The 23905-nt window shown below is 44.3% G+C and overlaps 3 protein-coding genes across 8 annotated transcripts; 2 read left to right on the forward strand and 1 right to left on the reverse strand.

Moving 5' to 3' along the window:
• Window positions 1–1488: 1488 nt before the first annotated feature.
• On the reverse strand, window positions 1489–3111 carry rpa3 (replication protein A3). Its single transcript, XM_037474865.2, has 4 exons — window positions 2956–3111; window positions 2788–2862; window positions 1775–1886; window positions 1489–1692 (listed from the first exon to the last, which is right to left on the reverse strand). The coding sequence occupies exons 1-4, from the start codon at window positions 3052–3054 to the stop codon at window positions 1610–1612; spliced, it is 369 nt and encodes a 122-aa protein (XP_037330762.2). The 5' UTR covers window positions 3055–3111; the 3' UTR covers window positions 1489–1609.
• A 144-nt stretch (window positions 3112–3255) lies between these two features.
• umad1 (UBAP1-MVB12-associated (UMA) domain containing 1) lies at window positions 3256–7276 on the forward strand. 3 transcript variants are annotated; one of them, XM_037474863.2, is made up of 4 exons: window positions 3256–3410; window positions 3603–3690; window positions 4932–5017; window positions 5720–7276. In XM_037474863.2, exons 2-4 carry the CDS (start codon window positions 3609–3611, stop codon window positions 5963–5965), a joined length of 414 nt encoding a protein of 137 aa, XP_037330760.2. In that variant the 5' UTR covers window positions 3256–3410; window positions 3603–3608; the 3' UTR covers window positions 5966–7276. The 3 variants fall into 3 exon arrangements, with proteins under 3 accessions (XP_037330760.2, XP_037330759.2, XP_037330758.2); XM_037474862.2 differs by lacking the exons at window positions 3256–3410; window positions 3603–3690 and adding exons at window positions 4142–4628; window positions 4747–4787; XM_037474861.2 differs by lacking the exons at window positions 3256–3410; window positions 3603–3690 and adding an exon at window positions 4142–4787.
• A 1238-nt stretch (window positions 7277–8514) lies between these two features.
• glcci1a (glucocorticoid induced 1a) lies at window positions 8515–21827 on the forward strand. 4 transcript variants are annotated; one of them, XM_037474361.2, is made up of 7 exons: window positions 8515–8998; window positions 16203–16305; window positions 19467–19551; window positions 19865–20014; window positions 20126–20336; window positions 20925–21045; window positions 21117–21827. In XM_037474361.2, the coding sequence occupies exons 4-7, from the start codon at window positions 19871–19873 to the stop codon at window positions 21376–21378; spliced, it is 738 nt and encodes a 245-aa protein (XP_037330258.1). In that variant the 5' UTR covers window positions 8515–8998; window positions 16203–16305; window positions 19467–19551; window positions 19865–19870; the 3' UTR covers window positions 21379–21827. The 4 variants fall into 4 exon arrangements, with proteins under 4 accessions (XP_037330258.1, XP_037330260.1, XP_037330261.1 ...); XM_037474363.2 differs by lacking the exon at window positions 8515–8998 and adding an exon at window positions 9476–9559; XM_037474364.2 differs by lacking the exon at window positions 8515–8998 and adding an exon at window positions 13417–13436.
• The last annotated feature ends 2078 nt before the right edge of the window (window positions 21828–23905 follow it).

Below are 23905 nucleotides of genomic sequence, written 5' to 3' on the forward strand. Positions count from 1 at the left end.
TTTTAGGTGCAGTATTGCTATAATAAAGTAGAAATATATTGATTTGAATAATGCAAACACACTAAATTAGGGAGATATCGAAAGAACCAGTGGGGGGGGGGGGGGGTATCGTCATATACAGTATATCACACACACAAGCGCAAAGAAAAATGTAATTAATTTATTTCAGAAATGTAATTCCTTAAGGGTTCTCCTCAGGAGGTTAGACTCTAATTTGTACAATAACAACTTCGAGCTGTCCTGGATGAACGTGAATTCATTTTTCCATTCAGTTAGGAATTTGCAGGCATATTTTCTTTTTATTCGCCATGGTCTCTTCTTTTTCTTTTCCCCTTCTTCTTCTGCTTTTTTTTCCCGTTCTAATTACCGCGCTCGACTTCAAGGTGTAACCTTTATTATTGTTCGGTCTGAAACGGCGCGCCCAGTGACGGGTGGTGCAGCAATATTGTTGTCCGGGTGGAAATCGGCAGAAATTCGGGAGAAAGGTCGGTCCGGGAGATTTTCGGGAGGGGCTTTGAAATTCGGGAGTCTCCCGGAAATATCGGCACGGTTGCCATGTCTGACTAAATCTAAAGGGACAGTGAGCAGAATTTGGGGACACAGTGTCCCTCGTGACCAACAGTGGCCCGGAAGGGAAAAACCCAACAGACTGCAGAAGGAGACTTTTGCATTTAAACATTGCCCAGAGGCCCCGTAGTTCCCCCTCATGGTTGTGCGACTGACGGAAGGTGATCCGCAGTGAAGTGTTTTTAAAGATAATGGAGAATTCATTTTTCATTCTTTTATCAGATTGGAAAAATGTTGATTGTAAATGTCTATACAAGTAATTATAGGGATATATGTTCCCTTTTATTGCAAAACCAGCAAAATCAAACTTGGCCTGCAGGTTAATATTACATTCCTATTACAGCTGGCATATTGGTATATTGTATAGCTGCTTTCCCTAATCAGTCCACCAGGGGTCACACTGTGACTGCACCAATTTCACTCCTGGGGGAGACACCTCTGCTCTAAGAGAACGGGTGACTTTTGTGGCCAGATACACCGTTACTACCAGCAGGAGGATCTCACTGTCTCTCCTCACCAGATGTTGTGGGGGTTTTACAGTTAAGGCGGTGAATACATGTGCACACTTTAACATTTTTTGTATAAATCACTTTCTCCCAGACTTTTATGTTGGTCGATCACATAAAATCCCAATGAAGTAAATTTGAATGTGTGGTAACAACATGGCAAAATGTAGAAAGGTGGTGAATACTTATACTGCTTGATCAACTTGTGAAAGGTCACGCATGCTTCAGGTAAACTTTGTACACTGAAAACAGCAACGAACACTTCCACTAAATGAAGTTTGACAGACTTTATTTGCCGCTGTCCTTCTCTTATAAAGCCGGACTAAGACACGTCTCTTTTTAAAATCGCGACTCTTTTCCTGATTCCAAGGTCAAGAATGTAAACTTCAAGTTTATATTGAAAAGAAAAAAAATGTTCATTCTATTTGGTCTTTATTTTTTTTATTTACTTAACATTACAAACACACCTTTGTACAAATCCATTTCTACCCAAGAAACACTAGGCACGGGAACCAATCCTCCACCACACAACCTGTTCATCCGCTTGCAGCCACCACAAAGGGGTAGTGCTGTGGGAAGTCATGGATGACCTTCAGGGCTTCGGTGTAGAGTTCCAAGTCTGCGGGATGAGAGGACAGAACACGGGTTACAAACCTCCACGGAGGACCACGGCCGTTACTCCACAAATAAAGCAGACCTACCAAAGAGAATGCCCTTGTCCTCCCGCAGCACGTTGTATGTGGTGGCCATTATGGCGCCTTTGTTTGAGACCATGCCAATCACCTCCACGATGCCGCTCAGCTCTTCCTCAAGCTGGGAAAAAAAGGTTTTCATGTCATCTGGAAACTTTATTGATTGAAGAAAAGAAAGCGCTACTCTTTGTGATAGTTATTGTAATAAGGGTTTACATTGGAATTGGAACGAATTACATTTTTACTTTTGAATAAAAAGACAGACTAAAAAAGGAAGAAAAGCATATACTGAACTGCAAATTCAGTAAAAAATACTCATTATGTATGCATTAATATTGCATTATATATATTAACAAACACATGTGGTTGATGCTGAACTAATTTGAATCATTTGGTCTCCTGTTTTAAATCTGCAACAATCCATTGTGACACATGTTTGGTTTGTTAATAATATTCTAATTTTCCTCATCTTTACCAAACACACATAACACACATCCCACTGCAGGCAGAGGGGGCTGAAAGAGAGATTTCACATACATGGAACTGGACTCGGCTTCATCCTTTTCTCCACATTTTACAGGTAAAAACCGGTAACAACAAGGTGGCAGAAGGTATGGAAGTCCACTGTGAGTGTGGCTGATATTTAACGTGCAGACAGAACTTGATTCATCCGGCCTCAGTCGTGTGAAGGACGCCAGCAGACAGCTCCACACTCAGCGGGTGTGCACATACTGAAATATCTATTCCTCTTTTTATAACCTACTTTACAATTATACAAATCCCCAAGAAGAAGATAACAGTAATGACAATAACACATGGCAGACCTTTCCTCTTTAGTAATAAATGGTTCATATTTCTGAATGAACAGTGTGGACGGAATGAAACCAGCGCTTTGTGAACACACTGCAGACATGAAGGATCTATGACGTCACACATGCTCCCTCTGTATGAAGTGTGTGCAGAAAAAGTAGCCCAATACAAATAAATTAAGCTAGCAGAGATCTGAAAGTGGATTTACTCACAGGATCGTTAAGTTCAACTGTTGCGACCTTTCCTTCTCCATCCGCGACAGTGAACGTTTTCCCGGTGGGGTGGACCTGGCGGAGCGGGAGAGAAGCGCTTCGTGTTTAGCCGTGTCTCGATGACCATGCAAGCAACTAAGATATTATCATCGACGAAGCGATACGGACCTTTTCCACGCGCCCAACGAAACAGACCGGTCTGCTTATGTACTGCGTCAACATGGAGCAGGTCACTCTTGGTTTGGGGACATCCAGTATGCCTGCCATCTTTGCGCTTTTTGCTGTTTGTGGAGTCACTCAAAGTAATACAGCGCGGGAAATATTTTGTTATACATTGTGTCACATAACGCTCTCGCGGGCGGGGTTTCTAAATTCACGTTGAAAACCACATGGGTTTGTAATAACGGCAAACGCAGGAGATCAAATCCAGCGCCCCTCTATTTTATGACGACATATCCGCTGTGTTCTGGCATTTCTTTCCCCGCACAAAACCCGCCGGAGTTGTGCTAATTGTTGCCGACAACGTCACGTGTGTAGGAACTGTAAGCAGTGTTGTAGTTTCTACACGGTCCATATTATGGCCGGTGACGTCAGCGTCATAACAACACGGGTGATATTGCACGGTTAGTACCGAGATTTTTGGGTTGTACCGTGTGTTTTACGATAGTTAGCGGCTCCTCTAAGCTAACGCGGAGCGAAAGAAGCGGAACTAACGTACATTAAAACACATGAACTGATTGACCTAAAGACGAGAAGACACAACGACACTAAGACCTCTCAAAGTTAAACCCGCTAATGTCTTCTTCTTCACACAGGACGTCATGTTCAGCTTCCTCGGACTCCGCAAAGACGCAAAGAAGTTCCCCCCCGAGAAGGAAGCAGAGGGGGGCTTCGTTGTCATCGGTGAGAAACACAATCTTGTGTAATTTGCTATTTCCATTAAATTACACATCATTTAGCTGACGCTTTTATCCAAAGCGACTTACAATAAGTGCATTTCAACATAGAGATACAAACTCAGAAGATCAAGTAACAAGAAAGTGAAATATTCGTCAAATAAGCAGTTTCAAAACCTGTTATAGAAAGATGTCATTATAAGTGCAATTTAAGTGCTACAATTTGTTATTGCTACAGTTTGTTAATCTTTTGGTCAAGGTAGGGCCTAAAGAGTGCTCTTTGTTCAAGGAACACTATTTTCGTCTGCTCAAATATTCTATACAGTTAAAAAACCTAATTGGATCATCTCATGTTTCTCCTCATGAAGGTACAGATGGATGTTACATCAAGTCCACCTGTCATCACATGACAGACAGTCGATGCTTCGGTCACATGACAACCGAGCTATAACTGCGAGGTACAGGTGTCGACACCTATTTATAAATGGGGGAAAAACATTTACAATATGATTAGATCGGAAGTTATTCATTTTCTATTTTTTAGGTTAAATTTGTTCCAGTGTACGTCCCCATGACATGCGTCATATACAAACTGTTGTCTTTTTTATTTTTACACCTATGGGTAAAAGCAAATTAATTAACCACAAATGAAGGGCAACATCCCCGAAGACCTTTTTAAAGCAAAAAGTGAGCATTTTAACCGTATTCATTGATTTCATGTGGCAATACAAACCCCAAGCATGCAGCAATAACAAGAGGAACATGATCTCAGCTGATGGGGATCAGAGGGTTGGAGATACCGTCTATGTGCACACAGAGAGGCCTTTGGAGTTTTGAGTCCCAGAGGAAAGCACCTTTCTTCCATCTGGAGGCGGAGACAATGACGTCAGTGTGAATGAGTTCAGTCATTGCCTTCAGGGGGTTGGGGCTCCCCCTCCTGACATGGTAGGGGAAACCGATTAATGGTTTTGAGGGACAGCGGCTCAATGTTGCTCAAAGATCTGCATTTGCTCATTTTCATTGTTTATGATGATGCTACTTCTTTCCTGATTTACTCCCTCAGTACAGTTCAACTCACTGCAGCACAGCAATCTGAGTCAGCAGGTTGGTATGTGTCTCTAAAAGGCAAAACAAGGACACAATATCACATCCCAAGGATTGTTGTGTCCAGCTCTGCCGCGTCTCGAAGGCCCTTATACTCTCCATACTTATTTTGAATAATCTGCTTTGTGCCTGTGCGTCCTACAGGAGAGACGGCTGAGGAGCTGAGGACGAAGACGCAGAACACCAACATTGTGCACCCGTCGACAAACGTGGTTGTGCAGCCGTCTAGGGTGAGTGCGCTGCGGATTTCACTTGGCGGGGGTTTCTCATGCATCAAAAGTCAAATTCAACCGATTATGATTTGTGAAGCTCTCTGAATCTGAAGTGTGATTCACACCAGCACCCTGCTACATTCACTCTGGTAGAGCTGTGCATGATGGGATGGACCTCGGTAGGGCTTGATCAAAGAGCCGTCTTTGGACCGAATACTAAGCTAAGGTGAAACCAGTTGAACCCAAGACATTAGAGTTTGATAACAATGGAGGCGGCTTTTACTCTGCAGCATGGTGACTCACAGCCCCCCCTCATTTGAATGAGGAGAAGTTGGCGGATTCGACCCCGGCAGCAGGGTTATGAACCCTACTCGAGGGAAAGTGCTTCCCTGTGCTCCTGTCCAGCCCCAATGAGCGTCTGTTCTTCAGCAGGCTGCTCTAAGTAGGATCAGCATGCTGGTATGTGCATCTCAGTGCAGCACTGTAAGCACAATACAACTAAAACACAACTGAGGACAAGTCACATCCCAAGGATGGCTGTACGGTCTGAACTGAACTTCCAATGAGTCCAGCTGTGGTCACTGGCCGAGGTACTGCAGTGTCTCTAAGGCCTAAAATACAAGAGCTGTTTCATTTTAGAGCCACCGTGTGCATGTGGGAGTAGTGTGTCCGTTCCCTGCATACCGGCATTAACTCTTCCGTGTCTCTGTGTCCCCACAGTCATCCTGTCCCGCTCCGCCGCCCGCCTCCAGGCACCCTGCGCCGTGCCCCGCCACGCCGGTGGAGGCCTCGGCTCTCCCGGACCTCCTCGGGGACGTCCCCTTCACTTTGGCTCCCCACGTCCTGTCCGTGCAGGCGGGGCTCCCCCGCGCCCCCGACGTGCTGCTGTCCCGGGACGTGAACTACAACCTGGCAAACTTCCAGTACGACTTCACCTTAGAGAACTCGGTGCTCCACAGCGCCTAGTCTGATGGTCCATGTGATCTTGCAGCATTATGAAACCTTTTGAAACATAGAATACTCTCTGTTGTTGGCTCCTGTGCATTCTTAATGTGGTGGCTGTGAAATCACCGGACTGAACTTTGGAAAAGAAGCCACGGCTCTTGACTGGCTGTACTAGTGATGGTGGGTGGAGCTGTGGAAGACCCGGGTGGACAGGTGCTTTACTGGTTCCGTCGTGTTACACAGAGGCTTCATAAAGACGACTGTGGTCCATTGCAGTGGTCATTGTCGACCTTGACACTCAGAAAAGTTGCTGAGATCTAGGAACATGTGACTAAAAGGTCAAAGGGGTGGAGCCTGTAAAGTCAAAATTGAACTGAGATGCTGCTCAATAAACTGGTGGATGTTTGACAAAGTGATGTCACAGATGGCCTCTGTTGTCTCTTGAAATTCCGTCCCTTTGGTAACCTTCTGATCATGTGGTGCGAGGGTCTCAGGTTTTAGCTCTCAGTCTTCGGGTGGGTCTGTAGGCGTCCATTTGCAAGCACGGGTAGAGTTTCCGGTGCCTGGTGGGGGGGTCGGGTCTGGGGTCACGTCTCAGTTTCACGTTTGCGCTCCGCTCATGTTCCTTGACCCGTCAAAGCCGCAATTTTGTATAAATTTCTGCTCGACTTGTTATTGTATTATTCATTGTTTCTGTACTTTCATCAGTTTTTGCTTTCTTGTGTTCATGGAACATATTTTATGGTAGAAAGCAGTCAAATGTGGTCAGAGTTTTTACAAGGTTTACTTCTGCTGAAAGGGTTTAGGGACATGGCAGCATCTGGTGTACTCTGTCTATGACTAAGATATGAAGCTGTATTGTTCATTTTTACAGTGAAACATTGGTCAGTGTTTTCAATTAGGCTGAAGAGGGCTGTGGTCGTCCTTGCAAAGAAGAACAAAGAAATCCTTTCACAATCATTTCACAATCATTTGTTTCCATTTAAAGTCATCCCGTTCCTGGTAGGCTTTTATTTTGAAAAAGTTTGCTTTTCTATTGAAATTGAAAGTTCTTGATTGATTCTACTGGGCTGCTTTTCTAATTACTTACTTTGTAAATATGAGCTCTTGAAACAAACTTTTGACGACATCAGGAAATACTGTATTTGTACCTCTTAATTGTTTGTACACGGTCCAATCTTCAAACCTGCTGTGCCTTTTAATGCACAGTGTTTAAATGGACGCACTCAGCCCTGTGTTAATCACCTCCTTGAGCTACAGTGTGTGGCTCACCTATTCTGTTGTAACCTGCTTTACCAATAACTGTCTCTAAAAATAAATTCCATTATATCACATGCATTAAATATTTTATTATATATCTTAATGAAAAACACGTGTGTGTGTGTGTGTGTGTGTGTAGATATACACGGACTGGCCACTTTATTGGGTCCACCTTGCCAGAAAAAGGTTGGGCCCCCTTTTGCCTTCACAACTGCCTTAATTCTTGGTGACATACTTTCAACAAGGTGTTGGAAACATTCCACAGATATTTTGGTCTCTGAGGCATGTTCGTAGCTGACGGGAGGACACACCAAGTGTCAGCTGACTCCTGTCAGCTATGAACATGAAACTGAGACTACAAATCACACCGGCTCAGAACAAAGGGACAATGGAAGATTAGAAACAGGTTGCCTGGTCTGATGAGTCTCCATTTCAGGGCGGGTCAGAATGTGGTGTAGACAAAATGAAAGCATGGATCCATCCTGCCTTGTATCAACGCTCCAGGCTGCTGCTGTAGTGGTGTAAAACACAGTTTGGTGCTGTAATGGTGTGGGAGATATTTCCTTGGCTCACTTTGAGCCCCTTAGTACCAATTAAGCATTGTTTAAATGCAGTGGCCTATTACTAGTATTGTTGCTGACCATGTCCATCCCTTCATGACCACAGTGTACCATTTTCTGATGGCTACTCCCAGCAGGATGATGGACCATGTCACAAAGCTCATATCATCTCAAACTGATTAGTTGAACATGACAATGAGTCACCACATCTCAATGGAGATGGAGATAGAGCACTTTTGGGATGTGGTGCAACGGGAGATTTGCGTCATAGATGTGCAGCTGACAAATCTGCAGCAATGGCGTGATGCTATGATGTCAATATGGACAAAGGTCTTAGGAATGTTTCCAACACCTTATAGTAGTATACTTAAAAAGATCATGGTCATATAAATCATGTTTTTAAAGTACTACATAATGAAAAAAGCACTTCAAACGTTGCCTTAAAGCATGATTTTTCACAATTTGAATATTGTATACTATTTAGATATCTGTTACTATTGTGCAAAATATATAATATATGACTATATAGTAATATATGACCTTCTGACCTTATGGCAGTGCTCACCAACTTATAGAACATAAAGTCATCTCTTCCATAGACATTTATAAAGTCTTCGACCCTCATCGACATGGGTGAAAGCTTCCATCCCTCCAATGAGCAACCGACGATCACAACCAGGAAGTAATCCAGCACCTATCAGAGCGCTCGTAAAGACTTGACCCCTCCCACCGTCAACATCTCTGTCAACCTTACCACGTAAACGCAATAAAAACAATGTTTCGGCCAACCTCCAGGATGTCCACTACTTTAGCTGAGGGACTTCATCCAGATGGGACAGTTTACCGGTCTCGCCCGGGACAAAACTAACGTGAAGTTCTATTTCTGAGTGGTTTAGCAACACATGGCGTCACATTCACATGTCAGCATCCCCAACAGCAGCCGACTCGTGCATGTCACTGGTCACACGCAGCGGCTCCCCAACGACCTCCAGCTGTGCCCGTAACGTCAGCGGGGTCCCCGCCGCGGCCCGGCTGCAGCCGCCTCTCCGCCCCCCCGGTGCCCCACCAGCCGCACGGCCCAACCCGCGCTGCTTCCTGCTCCTCGTCAGCAGCTGGGAGCAACACAGGACCGTCGTCCCGTTGCTCCGGTCCCGCCAACCCGGCTGGAAGCGGCTCGGACGGCAGGCTGGTGCCCAGACAGAGGCTTTCACCCCCCCGGAGCGCTCCCCCAAAGGTGAGCCCGTCTTTGGAAGTGCGTTTGAGTTGGTCGTGTAGCACAGCCGTTATCGTAGTGGTAGCCGGGTGCTAACTTATCCGTCACGCTAAAGTACCGTTAAAAACATGATGATTTGCAGGTTTTGGGCGATTTATCATTCTGATTCTTGAATTTTAAAATGAGAACCAAGAGTGTATTCAAACGATTACACACCATTCTTATGTTCGGCCCGTTCACAGTTCACCATCTAACATCACATATGAATAAAAATGTAATTTTTAAATAATTGTTCCTACCCTTCGCCATTAGCGCCACGTTGTGTTTTGGTGAGAGAAGTTAGTAGAAGTCAAAGGCAAAGCAGCTAAATATGATAACATTTTTAATCCAAGCACTTTTGTTTATGAAATATGCACCGAATTTTGACTCTGACAGTCATTAATTGGACCGAGGCTGACATTCTATTGTTTTACTCGTATAACTTTGGTAATAAGCCCGACCATCAAAAATGTCAGGTTTTCCTTAGGATGGTTGAATTAGGAGCGGCTGTCTGCTACATGTCGCCGTGATGGAGAATCTCAGGTTTGGCTTTCTAGTTGGATCGAAATGCTTCATTAACGCTGTACACATCGAGATGATGGTGCTCTCAAAACATAACGTTAACCTACATTTGCACAGCACCTCCTGCAAACATGTTGCAACTCCGATCGCTATTTCGTTCATATATTTAGCACATTGCTGTTTCTGGTACGCGATATTATCCCAGCTGTAGTTATTGCATTATCCCGGTGGGTAGGGGGAGGCTGTGGATGTCTGTGCTGGGGATGATGCAGCGACTCTGTCGGAGATAAACAAAGATCACTGATCCACATTACGCGGATGATTGGCCAGGTTTTTTTTTATTTATTTTTTTACAATTTGACGTGGGCACCGAAAGCTTCTCATTAAGCTCTTAGATTTCGGTTGTTTACCATCATTGAAACGGGAGAAAGATGTCGTCAGCAGGTATCTCTTTGGCAACATTGGGGCCTAGCAGCCTGTGAGACGTAAACAGAGCCCTCTGGGCCAGCAGGCCAGCCTGTGTAACTGCATGGAGGAGGACTACTTGGCAAAGCAAAAGCAAGACGCCGCTGTCAACAAAAAGAATCCTGTCTTGTTGTATATGCAGACAATTATCTGGTGATCTTGCAATCTAGCCAACCTACAGGATGTGTGATCCTAGCTGTGACATCGTCACCAGGCACAGATGTGACCAGCTGTGACGCTTGTTCTGGGTGGTTCTATGCACTTGACTTTGCATGTTTTCTACCCTTGCGTCATGGCTGGTAGCAGTGCCGCGTTTAGGGCCCTTTGATGCATGGTGGCCAAGGTGGGGCATGAGTTAAAGCCAGGCTGGCACCGAGGATGGCGTTTTGGACACCTGTCAACAACTAGTAAATGCAGGGAAGGCTGCTAAGCTCTCACTGTCGCACAGGTCGATGGGGTGACATCCTTTTCTCATTTCATGGTTGCAGTTATCGCTCTTACACTTGTGGCCATCAGTCATGTCGTTCTTTTATGCAGGAGGTCAAAACAATATTTTCATACAGACTGGTGTATACGACCAGGGTTAAATATATTGACATGGTGCACTTTGAGAGCAAAATGAAGAGGCAACAATTTGTTGTACACATGGCTTGTATAGGTATGAATGGGGATGACCACAAAGCACGGTCAGAAGAGCTGGGTCAGTTGCTAACATCTGATGCCTCAGTTAAGAGGGGTGCACAGGGTTGTGTTCTGTCCGACCTTCACCCCGGACCTTTCCATGCGCATCTAGAGCAGATGTGCCCTACGAGGACCAGCCGGATGCAGGGAGAGGGCTCTGACCTGCTGGGTCCAATCACCCAGGAAACCCTGCGTGGACAAAAGATTTCCGGTTCCTTTAGCAAACTAGTGGGACCGCACCGATCAGGATCATGACAGGCTTGTGAACATCGCTACTGAACCTGATATTTTTCTCAGGTCAATGAGAGTCGCAATATGGGATTTTAACTTATTTACCAAATACAAAAAAACTCATTCATTTCATGTCTTTTTTTATGGCTGCTTGGATGTGTAAAACAGTTTTTGTATTCTGGAGTTTGAATGTATTGTCATTCTTTTTCTCACAAGATATATTTATATTTATCTTATTTAAAAGATTGATGACTGTGTTCAGATATAAATGTCACCATTTGATGCACTCTAGCAGATAATAGTAGGGGGTAGTAGTCAGTCCGCTGGTGCCCTTTCTCCTGGTGCGCGCATACAGAAATATTCACGCACGTGTTGGTGCTTAGGGACTGCTTTATTTGTTCAAAGACTTTTTCCAGGGGGGCGTCCCCCTGTTAAAATGGCAGGGGCAACACTAAATGTAGAAGATAATCTGCAGAATTAAAATCCCCCCAAATTTGAGTTTTATAAAATTGAACTGGTTGTGGAAGCTTCATGCTAATTGAAGTTGTGTGTTTGATGTCATTTTACTCCACCTACCTTACTATAAACCTTCCACTGCCATTGGTGGTGTATCTGTGAGAAAAGCCAGAGACCCACAGTGTAATATTGAATCACATAAAGTGACACATTCTGCGTACAGAAACGAGATGCCAGACCTGTGAAACAGTCCTTTAAATAGTGCCTTCTAAATAACGTATGACCCCCCCCCCCCCCCAGTGGGCTTTGTGTCTCTCCGGTTTGAGATGGTCGGTTGACTCCCGAGTCACACTGGATGACCTTGTCATCCCTAAATCTATTCAGCATGAACCAAACATGAAAAGGAATTCCTGATGCAACGCATAAATCATGCGAGGCCTTTGGCTCATTTGCTTCAGGAGGACAGGAATGTTGTTCCTGTAATCAGCAGAGAATGGTACACTCCGTTCTAATGTCTCGGACGGCCTCAAGTCTCTGTCCAACAGTTACAGGAAGTCCAAATGTATTGCTCAAACCTCAAAGGTCTTCTGGAGTGCCATTGAAAGTCCCCAAGTATGATCTGAACCCAGGAACATGTGATCCCTCCAAAGAAACATGACCTTCCAACCACTGAACATTCTGCCATATTTGCATAATTATACCACAGTTGCACTATCATGGAATTAATATTTACTACCTTGCTGCTTTATATATATATATATATATATATATATATATATATATATATATATATATATATACTGCTCCATGTTTCATACTGTACATTTTCTTCTTATTTATACATACCACATGGATGTACTCGGCCCATTATCTGCTTTCTTGCACTTTTGGTTAGATGCTAAACTGCATTTTGCAGTCTCAGTATCTGTACTGTGCAATGACAATAAAGTTGAATCTAATCTAATAGCTGGGAACCTTTGTCCATTGGCTTGGTTTGTGTCACGGATTGTTGTGGATCAGATCAGGACCACAACAAAAAAGGAGCTAATATAACTTTAGAGATCGCAGATAGTGCTGCTATAAAATCATCCTATAATCCATTCCACGTTGTAAGAAATTCAAACTACTTTGTTAAAGGTATTTGTAGTGGGCTTTTTATAGAAAGTAAGAATCAAACCATTAGTTTTGTTGTTGTCAAACAACAATACATTTTTGGGAAAGACATAATAACTTTACCTTTACCCCGTACTTTTTTTCACAAAACAGCCTTAGCGCATCGCAATCTAACAGAGCAGAACGCTGGTTGGTTAGCCGTTAGCGAGACTGCTGTTGAACCCGGAGTAGCTGTTTACATTGAAATGTTGTTAGAGACCGCTAAAAGCACTGCCCGATGATGGCGGTTAGTGTTAAACTGCTTGTAGTAATCCAATAATCACATCGGTGCCGAACGGCCAGGGGGATCCGTACGGATTATGAAACCAGTAATTGGTTAATGACCCATGTGTACAGTCAGGACCTGCCGCCCCTAAGCCTAAGTTCACACTGCAAGCAAGACTGTCCAAAATCCAAATGGCCGTTTATTGGTTGGTTATGGGAATAATGCAGTCTCTAGACACCCCCACATTACGGTGTTGCTAGTTTTAGGGGACATTTAGCTTGTCATCTCAGCCTTGGTGTGGCGAATGGACTTCAGGTCATGGTTCTCATTTTTTCGGTCAGCATTGCGTACATATGCCCACTTCTAAATGTGCTATGATCGTCTTTGTTGTACACTGCGCTAGGGAACTGAAGGGAACTACTTTAAGTAGCTCAACGCAACCATCACCAACACCATGTAATTCCTCTTGTATATTTCGCTGACAACACGTAAGTTATGGTTGGTTTCTGTGGATGATTTAGCCAAGCTAATACGAGCTTACATATATCATCACTTGTGGCACCCCCATATACAGTAGGAGCTAGCGCAAATTGTGGCACTGGCAACTCGTTGAGGCACTTCCTGTTGCAGGTTGTGGTGCTGCGGTGAGTCGTGGCAACTGCCTCGACCCTGACACAGCTATCCGCGGTGAGTTGTGGTGTCTCGACACTTGCCGTTTTTGTTTTCCAAATATGTGACATTTATGTTTTATAATTGGCCAACATGTGACAATACAAAACACCCTTTACCAGTACTAGTGTTGTAATTGTTTTACTAATAAAACGCCGATAAGTGATACAATGTTTTCCCATATTATCTTCTCTCAGGAAGACATTGTTTCACTTATCTGCGTTTTATGACTAAACCAATTACAACTAACAATACTAATACTCTCAACGACTGTATAGTATTGTCAAAATATGAAAAGAAAACGGGAACAGTCCAAGCACCATTACCGCAAAGTCGACGCAGCTGTCACAAAGTCGTGGCAGCTGGCACGACCCGACGCGGCAACTCAAGCTACCTCCCTCGACCGAGGCTAAGGCTCCCTTAGCAGCCGTGGCCCCTCTCCATTCAACTCCAGGTACCTCTACCAGCTGAGAATAAGGCTCCCTTAACAGCCGTGGCACCTCTCCCTTTAACTCCTGGTACCTCTAACAGCTGAGGCTAAGGCTCCCTTAACAGCCGTGGCACCTCTGCCTTAAACTCCTAGTACCTCTAACAGCTGAGGCACTGCTCCCTTAGGTTGTAGCAACGCTCCTTTAACTCGAGGCACCGGTCCAGGTAGCTCCCTCTACCGAGGTACCGCTTGAGGTACCTCTCTTGACCGAGTAAACACACGAGGCAGTTGCCGTAAACTCGAGGCAGTTGCCATGACTCGCCACAGCACCGCAACCTGCAACAGGAAGTGCCTCAGCGAGTTGCCACTGCCACGATTTGGGCTAGATCATATAAAAATCATCAAACAAAGACTGAAGCCAAAAAAGTCATTCATTATATGAATATGAATATATTATGGGTCCCATTAATAGGGCTCAGAATAATTCTATGTAGTTTGTATGTCCCTGAAACACCAACATTCATTAATATCCAGGCTTTAGAATCTTCTAAAAACCTATGGTCATACTTTAGCACAACACATTTAATTAACATGCATTTAAACACTCACATATTAATGAAGGTTGTTTCTGAGGAGCTTATAATAGACAATGACAAAACATGATAGCGTGCCCAAATCGAGCAAAACAACAAAAGTTAAATTGAAAGATACCATTGTTGAATAGTTTAAGTGTCAAATGTATATGTATGGTTACCTAAAATGATTTAGATTTTTTTTTTAATCTGATTCTGGGCTGTTTTTCTTATAGCCACTCACTGGGGTTGTGTAAGCACACCTCACCTGACAGGAAGTAGTTTTTAGCTACTTATCTGAACAAACATAATTCACAATGGTTTATTTTTAGTATAAATGTGACTTGCAGCAGGATTATTCATCAGATGAGTCCATATTTGGTGTGTTGAGCTGATTTAACCAGCTGTTGGTTTAGATGTGTAGATTTTGGAGAACTGTAGCTGGCTGAACCTAAAATAAGTCTAATATAGTTCACACATTGCAGCCTCCATATCACATGACCAATACCTGCATTATTTTGAAAGCTGGTATTTCTAGAAAGAAATCTTTTATTTTAAAAGTAGTTCTTGCCTTCAGCGACTCTGTCCCAACAACGATTTCCAAAGCGATGGAGCTGCTGTGATTGATTTACCAACATGGTGCTGATAAAGCCACAGGGCGCACAAGATCAACTTCAGCAGTGTGACTCGGTTTCAGTTTGCATCAGAGAGCGATGGGAGCAGCTGTGTCCTCTCTGCTCACTTTGAGTGAATAACTAAGATAGCTACTTCAAATGGACCATTTGTTTATATTATAATATCCAAATAGCAATTCAGGTTTTAAAAATGTTGAATATTGCTGCCAATAATTGGCCTGGAAGATCCGTGTGTGCCTCCTACTCAGGAGTCCATGAGCTCTGTGCTGACTCGTTATAGGCTTATTAGATGAACTGTAAGTACCTCTCTAGAAAAGAGCAACCTTTCGTTGAGCTACTTAACTTGTTTGGAAGATCATGGTAATGTCTAATTTAGTTCTCTTAGTGTACTTAAGCATGTGGAGTTATAGCCAGTGACCTGGAGCTGGGACCCGATGTGGCCCCGTGTGGGAGCATGCGAGGTAGTCAGGCTCTTATGTAGTGTGTTTCTGACCAACATGCCGTCTCGTCAGTGATTGGAGCTTTACTCCTCTTTATTGGATGGAAGAAATATAGACATCAAGTTCAGTTAGACTCGTGGTCAGTGTTTCCCTCTGGGGGGGGGGGGTCACTGTGTTCTCTGCCCTGCTGCTGCGAGCGTCCTCACAGGCTTATTCTGGAAGTGCAGTGGAAAGATACTGTACTATATCATATGCCATATGATGTGAAAACGTGTTTTTACATCAAAAAACAAGATTGTTTGTTATATGGTTTGTAAATTTCTATCTTTTTTTTGTTTAATTATATCTTGCCCTGTTTATTGTCAGTCACCACTAAGACAAGTTCCTTGCATGTGTGAACCTTTCTGATTTCACATAAGTAAATCGGGTCTGAATGTGTGATGATCAAAGGGTGACTTTTTTGGGATGTCAGTGGCCTGACATTTGTTTTCATTTGAGATTTAATTCATTGTAGGGAAACTTTGCCGATTTTCCACCTGACAGAAAGTCTGCTGTTGTACAGGCGATTATTATTATTAGTACAGGAAGCTTTTTACCAGTTTTAAATGGACCCCAAAACCAAAAAAAACATACAAAATATCTTATCTGTACTGTTCTAACCCTGTGGCTCTACTAGTGTCTCTTATCTTGTCTCTTTGTGTGTTTAGGACAAAATCCCAGCAGGTGCGGAGCTTGAGGACCATTTGGGTCGAAGGTCCTGGGAACGATCACGTGCACAACCCTTCTTGTCTGAAAGATAAATCCACACGGGTGAGTGACCAACATCACACCTGTCTACCCCACATATTCTAGATCATGTCCCCTGCAAAGACAAAGATAATAATGCAGGGGGTTATTGATTGTTCAAATTCTAGCTTATTAATGATTAAGAGTTAATGGCGGGAGGTGTATTCTAAAGATGCAGGAACATTTTGAGAATTGTCAGTACAGACACTGATCTTATTATGGGAGTTGGTTCTGTGGATTCCTTATTGGAGCCGTCTTACTATGGTTCTGCAGCAAAGTAGACAGCCTTTCAGAGACAGGAATCCACCAAATGGACTTCCATGCAGATGACATTCAGATAAAGTGGAGGAAGAAGCTCAAGAAGCTGTAGGGGGAGCGGAGTTGTGTTGAGTCTGTTTGGGGAGAGAACGTGGTTGTTTCTTGTTAATGACAAACACTGTACAATAATAAGTTCTGCTGTCACCCGTGATGCAACGCCCCTCTCAGTTGATGCCCCGCCTCCTACGCCAGATCATGGCCAAAAGTCTGAATCTGAAACCAATCTGATATTGAATGAATGATCTGAAACTTGAAATTTGAGATGTGAATCTGAAAATATAAAATCTGAAACCGCAAAAGATAACACCGCGAATATTACAAAATATATGTAGGTGAAGAATATTATGCGGACATGTATTCTACCAATATCAATGGACACGCTACAGGCAGGAGGTGATTGCATGGACCTGAGCAGTGATAATGCTGCAAAGAACTGATTTTAGTGTACATTATGAGTCTCATCATGACTATATGTCAGGTGTAATGTATGCTAAAGTTCTCTAAACAATAATGCCAGTCCTTTCTAAGCCAAGAAGTGGATACACATGCCATGTCATTCTTATTATACAGCATCAAACAACATGCGGTGTAGCGCACACCGGCTATCTCTGTCAGCACTGTTTTCACTATTCGCTGTTAGCTTCTAGCCTCTGATTCAAAAATTGCCATGTTGAGGACAATGGACATTTCTCTGAATTTCTGAATCATCAGCGTTTGAGTATATCTTCGAGAGTTTATATTCAAAGCAAATGTTACGGTTTTTGGCAGGCCCACATTTGGACTTTCTTTTCTGCAGCCAGTGTGGCATGCGGATGGTTAGCCACTTAGCTAGTTTGCTAATTGCACCGTGCGATACTGGTTTCCCGAAAATGAGCCAAGTTGTCACATACTTGACAATAGACAAGTGCTTTCCTACGATGTGCCAATAAAGTATTATGTTCTTAAAAGTTACTAATTCAGTGGCTCGCTGGTTAGCTAGCTACCGTAACAATTCCACCAAGCTCACTAGACTGCTCACTAGACAGCTCACTAGACTGCTCACTAGACTGCTCACTAGACTGCTCACTAGACTGCTCACTAGACTGCTCACTAGACTGCTCACTAGACAGCTCACTAGACTGCTCACTAGACTGCTCACTAGACAGCTCACTAGACAGCTCACTAGACTGCTTACTAGACTGCTCACTAGACTGCTCACTAGGCAGCTCACTAGACTGCTCACTAGACTGCTCACTAGGCAGCTCACTAGACTGCTCACTAGACTGCTCTGGGGATACTGAAGCTAGCTTGATAACTATTCAGCCATCCTATGCAAGTTTGATTGACTGTACATGTTTTTAGTCCCTATGAAATTCAAACTAAAACAACACAATGTTGCTATTGTGTAGACAATGATAGAAATGAGCCAATACTAGTCCTGGTAAATCTGCTTATTTGTATAAGCCTGCTGTGTGAGTTTATCAAAGACATGAAGGAATTCCCAGCCTGCCACTCTGCACCAGTGGGCCTACTCCAGGACATGTCTAAACACGTTATCTCACACAGCTCCAACACTGGCCCTCTTCACTACAGAAACACAACCCATGCAGTACTCCCAATCAATGCAGGCTCTGTGTGAAATAGCTGTCATGTGATCCCTTTGTGTGGGCCAATCAACCAGCTACACAGTGCAGTCCTACACGTTCTCGTTTCCTCAGAGCTTTCACTCAGGTCCTGCACCTCACAGGTTTTCCACAAGAGCCAGTGGAAAGTGATTGTGTGCCACGCACTGTTAGAAGTGACATCCAACAGTAGTGTGTCGAGTGTAGGCTCAATATCTTACATAGCAGCACTCTATGTAAGTGGAACACAAATAGATACTTTGCCATTCATACAAGTTTCCACATCAGCATTTCACTACACATGGTTGGAAGCTGTTAGCAAGAGGCCAAATGCATTTAGGATTCTGAAGATTATCATGTGGTTGCCAACAAGTTTATTCATAAGAAAGAAAGATGGAACTATAGCGAAAAAACGTTCTTTAATATATTTTCATATGCGCAGTGTGCAACATACAATAAATGACCCAATAATTTAAATAAAAAATGAAGACAACATGCTGGACAGCAGAAGTCTTGCTCTGGGGGTGCTTTCCTTGTACAGAAGCAGTGAAACCAGAGACAGCTTTTTTTACACCGGACCTGAGGAGAATCAAACCAAGTAGATAAGTAATTCAGTTTATATATTTGTATGATAAGGGTCCGGTTAATCTTACCCAGTCATCATGCCCATCTCTCCTTCTCTCTGGACTTTGGCCTGCATTCATGCATGTTATTAACATTTCTATTCAGCTTACCATTAAACAAATGGAGTGAATTGCTCAATCACTCCTTAGTGCAAATGCAGTGAGGAACCTACAAGCCACTGTTCTCCTCAACTGAGTTGTAGCAGCTGAAAGAGCCAGAATGGAGGACACGCCACACAAACCGCTGTCCTTTTCTGCATCAGTGAATGAACGTGTTTACTCTGAAAAAGAAATACTGTGAAAACGCCGGAAACTTACAAAATACCGTATGATATGAATGTTTGGCCATACTGTCCACCCCTCATGAACGTTTTGACGGTTTTCTATATAGTGCCAGATCACAGCAGAAGTTTCCACATAAATGTGTTATGTCTCGAGGAGTCTAAGCCTTATTGATATTCAGCATAATGATATGGCTAAATTTCTTCATACGTGGAGCAGCAGCTCCCCACCACAGTAGCTGAGACATTATCAGAGCTCTGTACGGACACACAGGTGTACGTTTATCAAAGTTAGAGTTATAATAATAACGACTTTCTGGACCACCTCCATTTCTAAATGTGTTCCTCTCTGTCTTCCCCAGCTTTGGAAGGACAGACTGGCCCCCTGCATTGCAGCATCCCCACCTACAACACCACTAGCACTTCTAACCACACCTCCACACCCAGGTAGTCTTATTCAAATTCAGAGTAGAAGTGAAGCCTGCTATATTGTCTCCTGCACCGTCAGTAAGTATGGTGTAGCCATCAGCTGTAACTGCACCCTCCATCACAGTCCAAATCTGTTCAAGTGTTCCCAGGGTCCACTTGGGTCACAAAAAGAAAACTAAGATTACAATTTTGTCAGCGCAAACTCCGGTGTTTGCCAATGCTGCTCTATCACCGCTAAAAACAACCCCTTGGGAACAGTTGTCCACAGCTGGAAGAAGAGGACACACGTTTCCTAATCGAATTCTGGCTCTCCATGTGTGTTCTGCAACAGTTCTCCATGTCGAAGTCGGCCCAGATGCCGCTGTCCAACATCACAGTGCCAAAGCCTTCCATCTCCAGGGTGCCCAGCAGCATGGAGGGCATCAACCACGAGCTGGAGAAGGTCTTCATCAAAGATAACGGAGAGAAGGAGGAGCTCAAAGTGAGGCTCCGCCTCATTTTCAATCTACGCTCTAATTGACACCGACTGCCAAGTGGGCTCGGCTCTGATTAGTGTTTTTCCGTTGCTTCTCCCTCCTGTCGGACCCGGTAGTCCCTGGAGGTTCCCGATGGGCGGCGGGCGCCCTTCCCTCCCCAGCAGCGCAGCAGCAGCACCCACAGTGTGGACACCCAGACCCCGCTGGCCCCCGGGCGCTCCAGCAGCTGCTCCAGCCTGTCGCCCTGCCCCTCGCCCGCCTGCCTGCCCGGCTCCCACGAGGGCAGTCCTTACTCCACAGAGGACCTGCTGTACGACCGGGACAAAGGTAACGAGAAAGAAATGAAGGGAGGATCCTAGAAAGGTAAACGCCTACACAAATCAAGGGCACGCTAAACATTCGTGTGTTTCCCATCTCTTCTCCACTCAATAATAAGTCTGTGCTCTGGTAGAACCAAGTTCTAATGATATAATCCAAATACATATATGGAAATGTGATCAACTGGATTATATTCAACAGAAGTATGAAACATGTCAAGAAAAAAAAACCTCACTAAATTATGAGGGAAATATATTTAGTTAAGTTTTAGGTTTCTGGACAATCAAAATAAAGAAATAACACATAAAAATGGCAGGTATATTTTTAAATGAGAACCAAGCGACCGCAATACCCATTGGATTTAGTTAAAAGGAATAAAAGGCGAACAAACTTTTCCCAGAGGACAATATTTGATAAAAGAAATTCACTCCGTTCAGATCTTCCGTCTAGCCAGGTGACCGTTTCCCATGATCTAATTATCACATCGGTGTGCACACCAGCTCATAGTGAGACCGTACACACCGTAGATCCAAGATTAAGATCCCTTGTGAGGTGTGACTCGCTGTGTGTCCGCGCCGCGCGGCTCTGTGTTGACAGACAGTGGAAGCAGCTCCCCGCTGCCCAAGTTTGCCTCCTCCCCCAAACCCAACAACAGCTACATGTTCAAGCGGGAGCCGCCAGAGGGCTGTGAGAAGATTAAAGCCTTTGAGGAGATGAGGTACAGACAAACTGAAACCCCTGCTTGCTTTCTAAGGGACATGTGAATTGACTGCATGTGTTCCTCCACAGTTCCAGGCAGTCCACGTCGGCGTCGGCCCCCCTCTTTTCCTGCCCCGACAAGAACAAGGTGAACTTCATCTCGACGGGCTCGGCGTTCTGCCCCGTCAAGCTCCCCGGCTCTCTGCACCTCATGCCGCAGGACGAGGCTCCCCAGGGCGCCGCATCGCTCCACGGAGCCCCCACTCAGGTCTCCACCAGCACAGACACCGCCCCGCCCGGCTCGCCCTCAGAGACTGCAGACCCCCCGACAGACAGCTTGGCCATCAGCTAGACCGGAGCAGAGCTGGCCTCCGCCCTCCGGATCACCCACCACCACCACCACCCATAAAACCCTCCCCCTATGCTCTGCCAGGTGGGGGGGAGGGGCTCCATCTCTCTGTGCTGATCCCCCCCCCTCTTCTATCTCTGCATGACGTAGCCACAATGTCCCAAATGAAGCACCGCCGCCGCCGCCACCACGGCTCTCTGCGTTCCTGCATTCTGTCCGAGGTTAAAGGTGACAATCTGCAGGCGGGGAGGGAAGACACAGGGTGGGGTGAGGGGGGGGGGGGGAGGGCATGCATTTTAAAACTGGTAGTATATTTCTGATTAAATTATGTGTTGTGTTCTGTTTCAACGTTCACAGTATGAATAAGCTCTTCTAAACATATACTATATACACATATATCTCTATGAAAAGAAAGAAATGCTTGTGTAAGAAAGAAAAAAAAATCCCCGACTGTGTATTGCTGTGTTTAAGTAGCTGTACTATTCAGGATTATGTTTACACTATCCAGGTCACATTGTCAAACCCTGTTTAAAAGAATGCAAAATCATTTGGGCAAAGGAAGAAAAAGGCCTCAAATTGGTTGCACATTGTCTGCATCTGGCCTGGCTTCAGGTATTTCCCAATCAGAGTCTATACTCAGGTACATTTGGAATATAGGTCCATACGAATATCTGCAGCCCGACGAAGCAGATCACGTCCACCGTCATTGATTTTCTCTCGATTCCAAACCAATCATTGCTTTCTGTTGCAGAGTGTAGTGTGAGACTCGACCTCAGCAGGGAGCGTGCAGTCCCACAGAGATGCAGTTGGTTCTGTCGAGGCGCAGATTGGAGGTGGAGTTGTACGAACGTTTATTCTGAGATCAAATTCATTTCAGCGTGTGAGTAATTAACAAGCGGCAACATTACATTGTTTGATGAGAATCGGTGCAATTTGCAATTATTAAAGAATTCTAAAGGATGTTTTCCATCTTAAAAATGTAGTGCTCCATCAGCAAACTTTCTTAGCCTTAATCCTTTATCTCATTCTTCTTGAGGGTGTGTAACTGGTTTTAAAAGGAGGACTGGGAACGGACAAGATCAAGTGAGACCCCCCCCCCCCTTCCCCACCATTAAGCTAAAGTCTTACTCTTGTATGTCGTCATGGTAGCCGTTGCATTTTGAAAAGTCTGGAAACATTCCTTTCTTTATTCATGTATGTCCATCAACTGGAGTAAATAAAGACATTTGTATATATTAACTTATTTCATTCCGCACCTTACTTTTGATATTAACTTCTTTTCTTTTCATTTGATAGAGGCTGAAATTGTTAACTGGTAGCAAGTATCAACATAATGATTTTAAGATGCACTTTCGAAGACCTTTTCAGTGATGAAGTCACAAGGAATACAGCGTACTCTGCAGCGCTTCTCTTAGCCACGGAGCCCTTTGAGCCTCTCTTAGGTTTCCGTTGGACGGGCCATGAACTCTCTTGGCACGGCCCAACTCCACACATTGACTCAGTGGATCATCCAGAAGCTAAAAAGGTCCGATGAGTTCAAGGTGGTGACCAAACTCCAGCCTGAAGGGAGAGCCAATAGCGGACTTCTTTAGGTAGAAACAATCCCGACCCCAGATGTCTTCGCCCTGTAGCAATGAGCCTTTGTTTGATGAGGTAAAGGTGAACAATATGTGTATATGTCTTTAAATCAGAAACCGCTAATAAAATAATCACGTGTTAAGAGTAGTGCAAGCGTTTTAAATGATTGGTTCAACAGACATTTTTTACTCCGTTAAAGGAAGGAAGAACGGGATGTAGCTGCACGGTTTGCACAAACTAAAACCAATAAAGCCATAAAAGATAGTGTTTGCACAAGTCTCAACTCCAATCTGCAGAGCCAAACTGTTTCAACCCTCCACATCCCTTTTATTCCATTGGAATGCAAGACATAAATAGATTCATGTTGATCCATTCCGAAAATATCTCTTTTCTGCAGTCAGAGACGAACTAGTGTTTGGAGACACAGATAAAAGGAGCCCCCCCCCGTGTGTGTGAAGCCCTAGCGCCGCGTTCCACCGCTTTCACCTGCATCTCTGGATGTGTGGTGCTCCTCGGGTCCCCCTTTCATATTCCTGTGTACGGGACTTTTAAGGCCTGATGCAGTGTTGTGGTTTCTCATGGCGTTTCAGCACCTTGCTGAGAGCTATTGCTTTTCTAGTGTCCCACGTCAACTAACTAGTACTGAAAAGAAAAACAAGCATCTCATCTTGCAGTCCCACGCTGATAGAAAACCAGCACTGACACATTCCCATGCAGGTCAGCGTGTCCATCCGCTCCACTCAGTGTCCTTGTGTACCCTGCAGAGTTAATGCACAATGGCAATAAATCAATCAATCACAAATGTGTTTTGTCCTCAGTTTGGTGTGTGTGTGTAAGGTGAGAGATGGGGAGAATCCGTACAGATTGTCAATAGCAAAAAATATCTATTGTCTCAGGCACTGGACTACTCTCAGAAACGCGTTTTGCTCTAGATATTTCTTCACACTTCACG

The sequence above is a fragment of the Pungitius pungitius genome, chromosome 17, assembly GCF_949316345.1.
Source record: "Pungitius pungitius chromosome 17, fPunPun2.1, whole genome shotgun sequence".
NCBI lineage: Eukaryota > Metazoa > Chordata > Actinopteri > Perciformes > Gasterosteidae > Pungitius > Pungitius pungitius.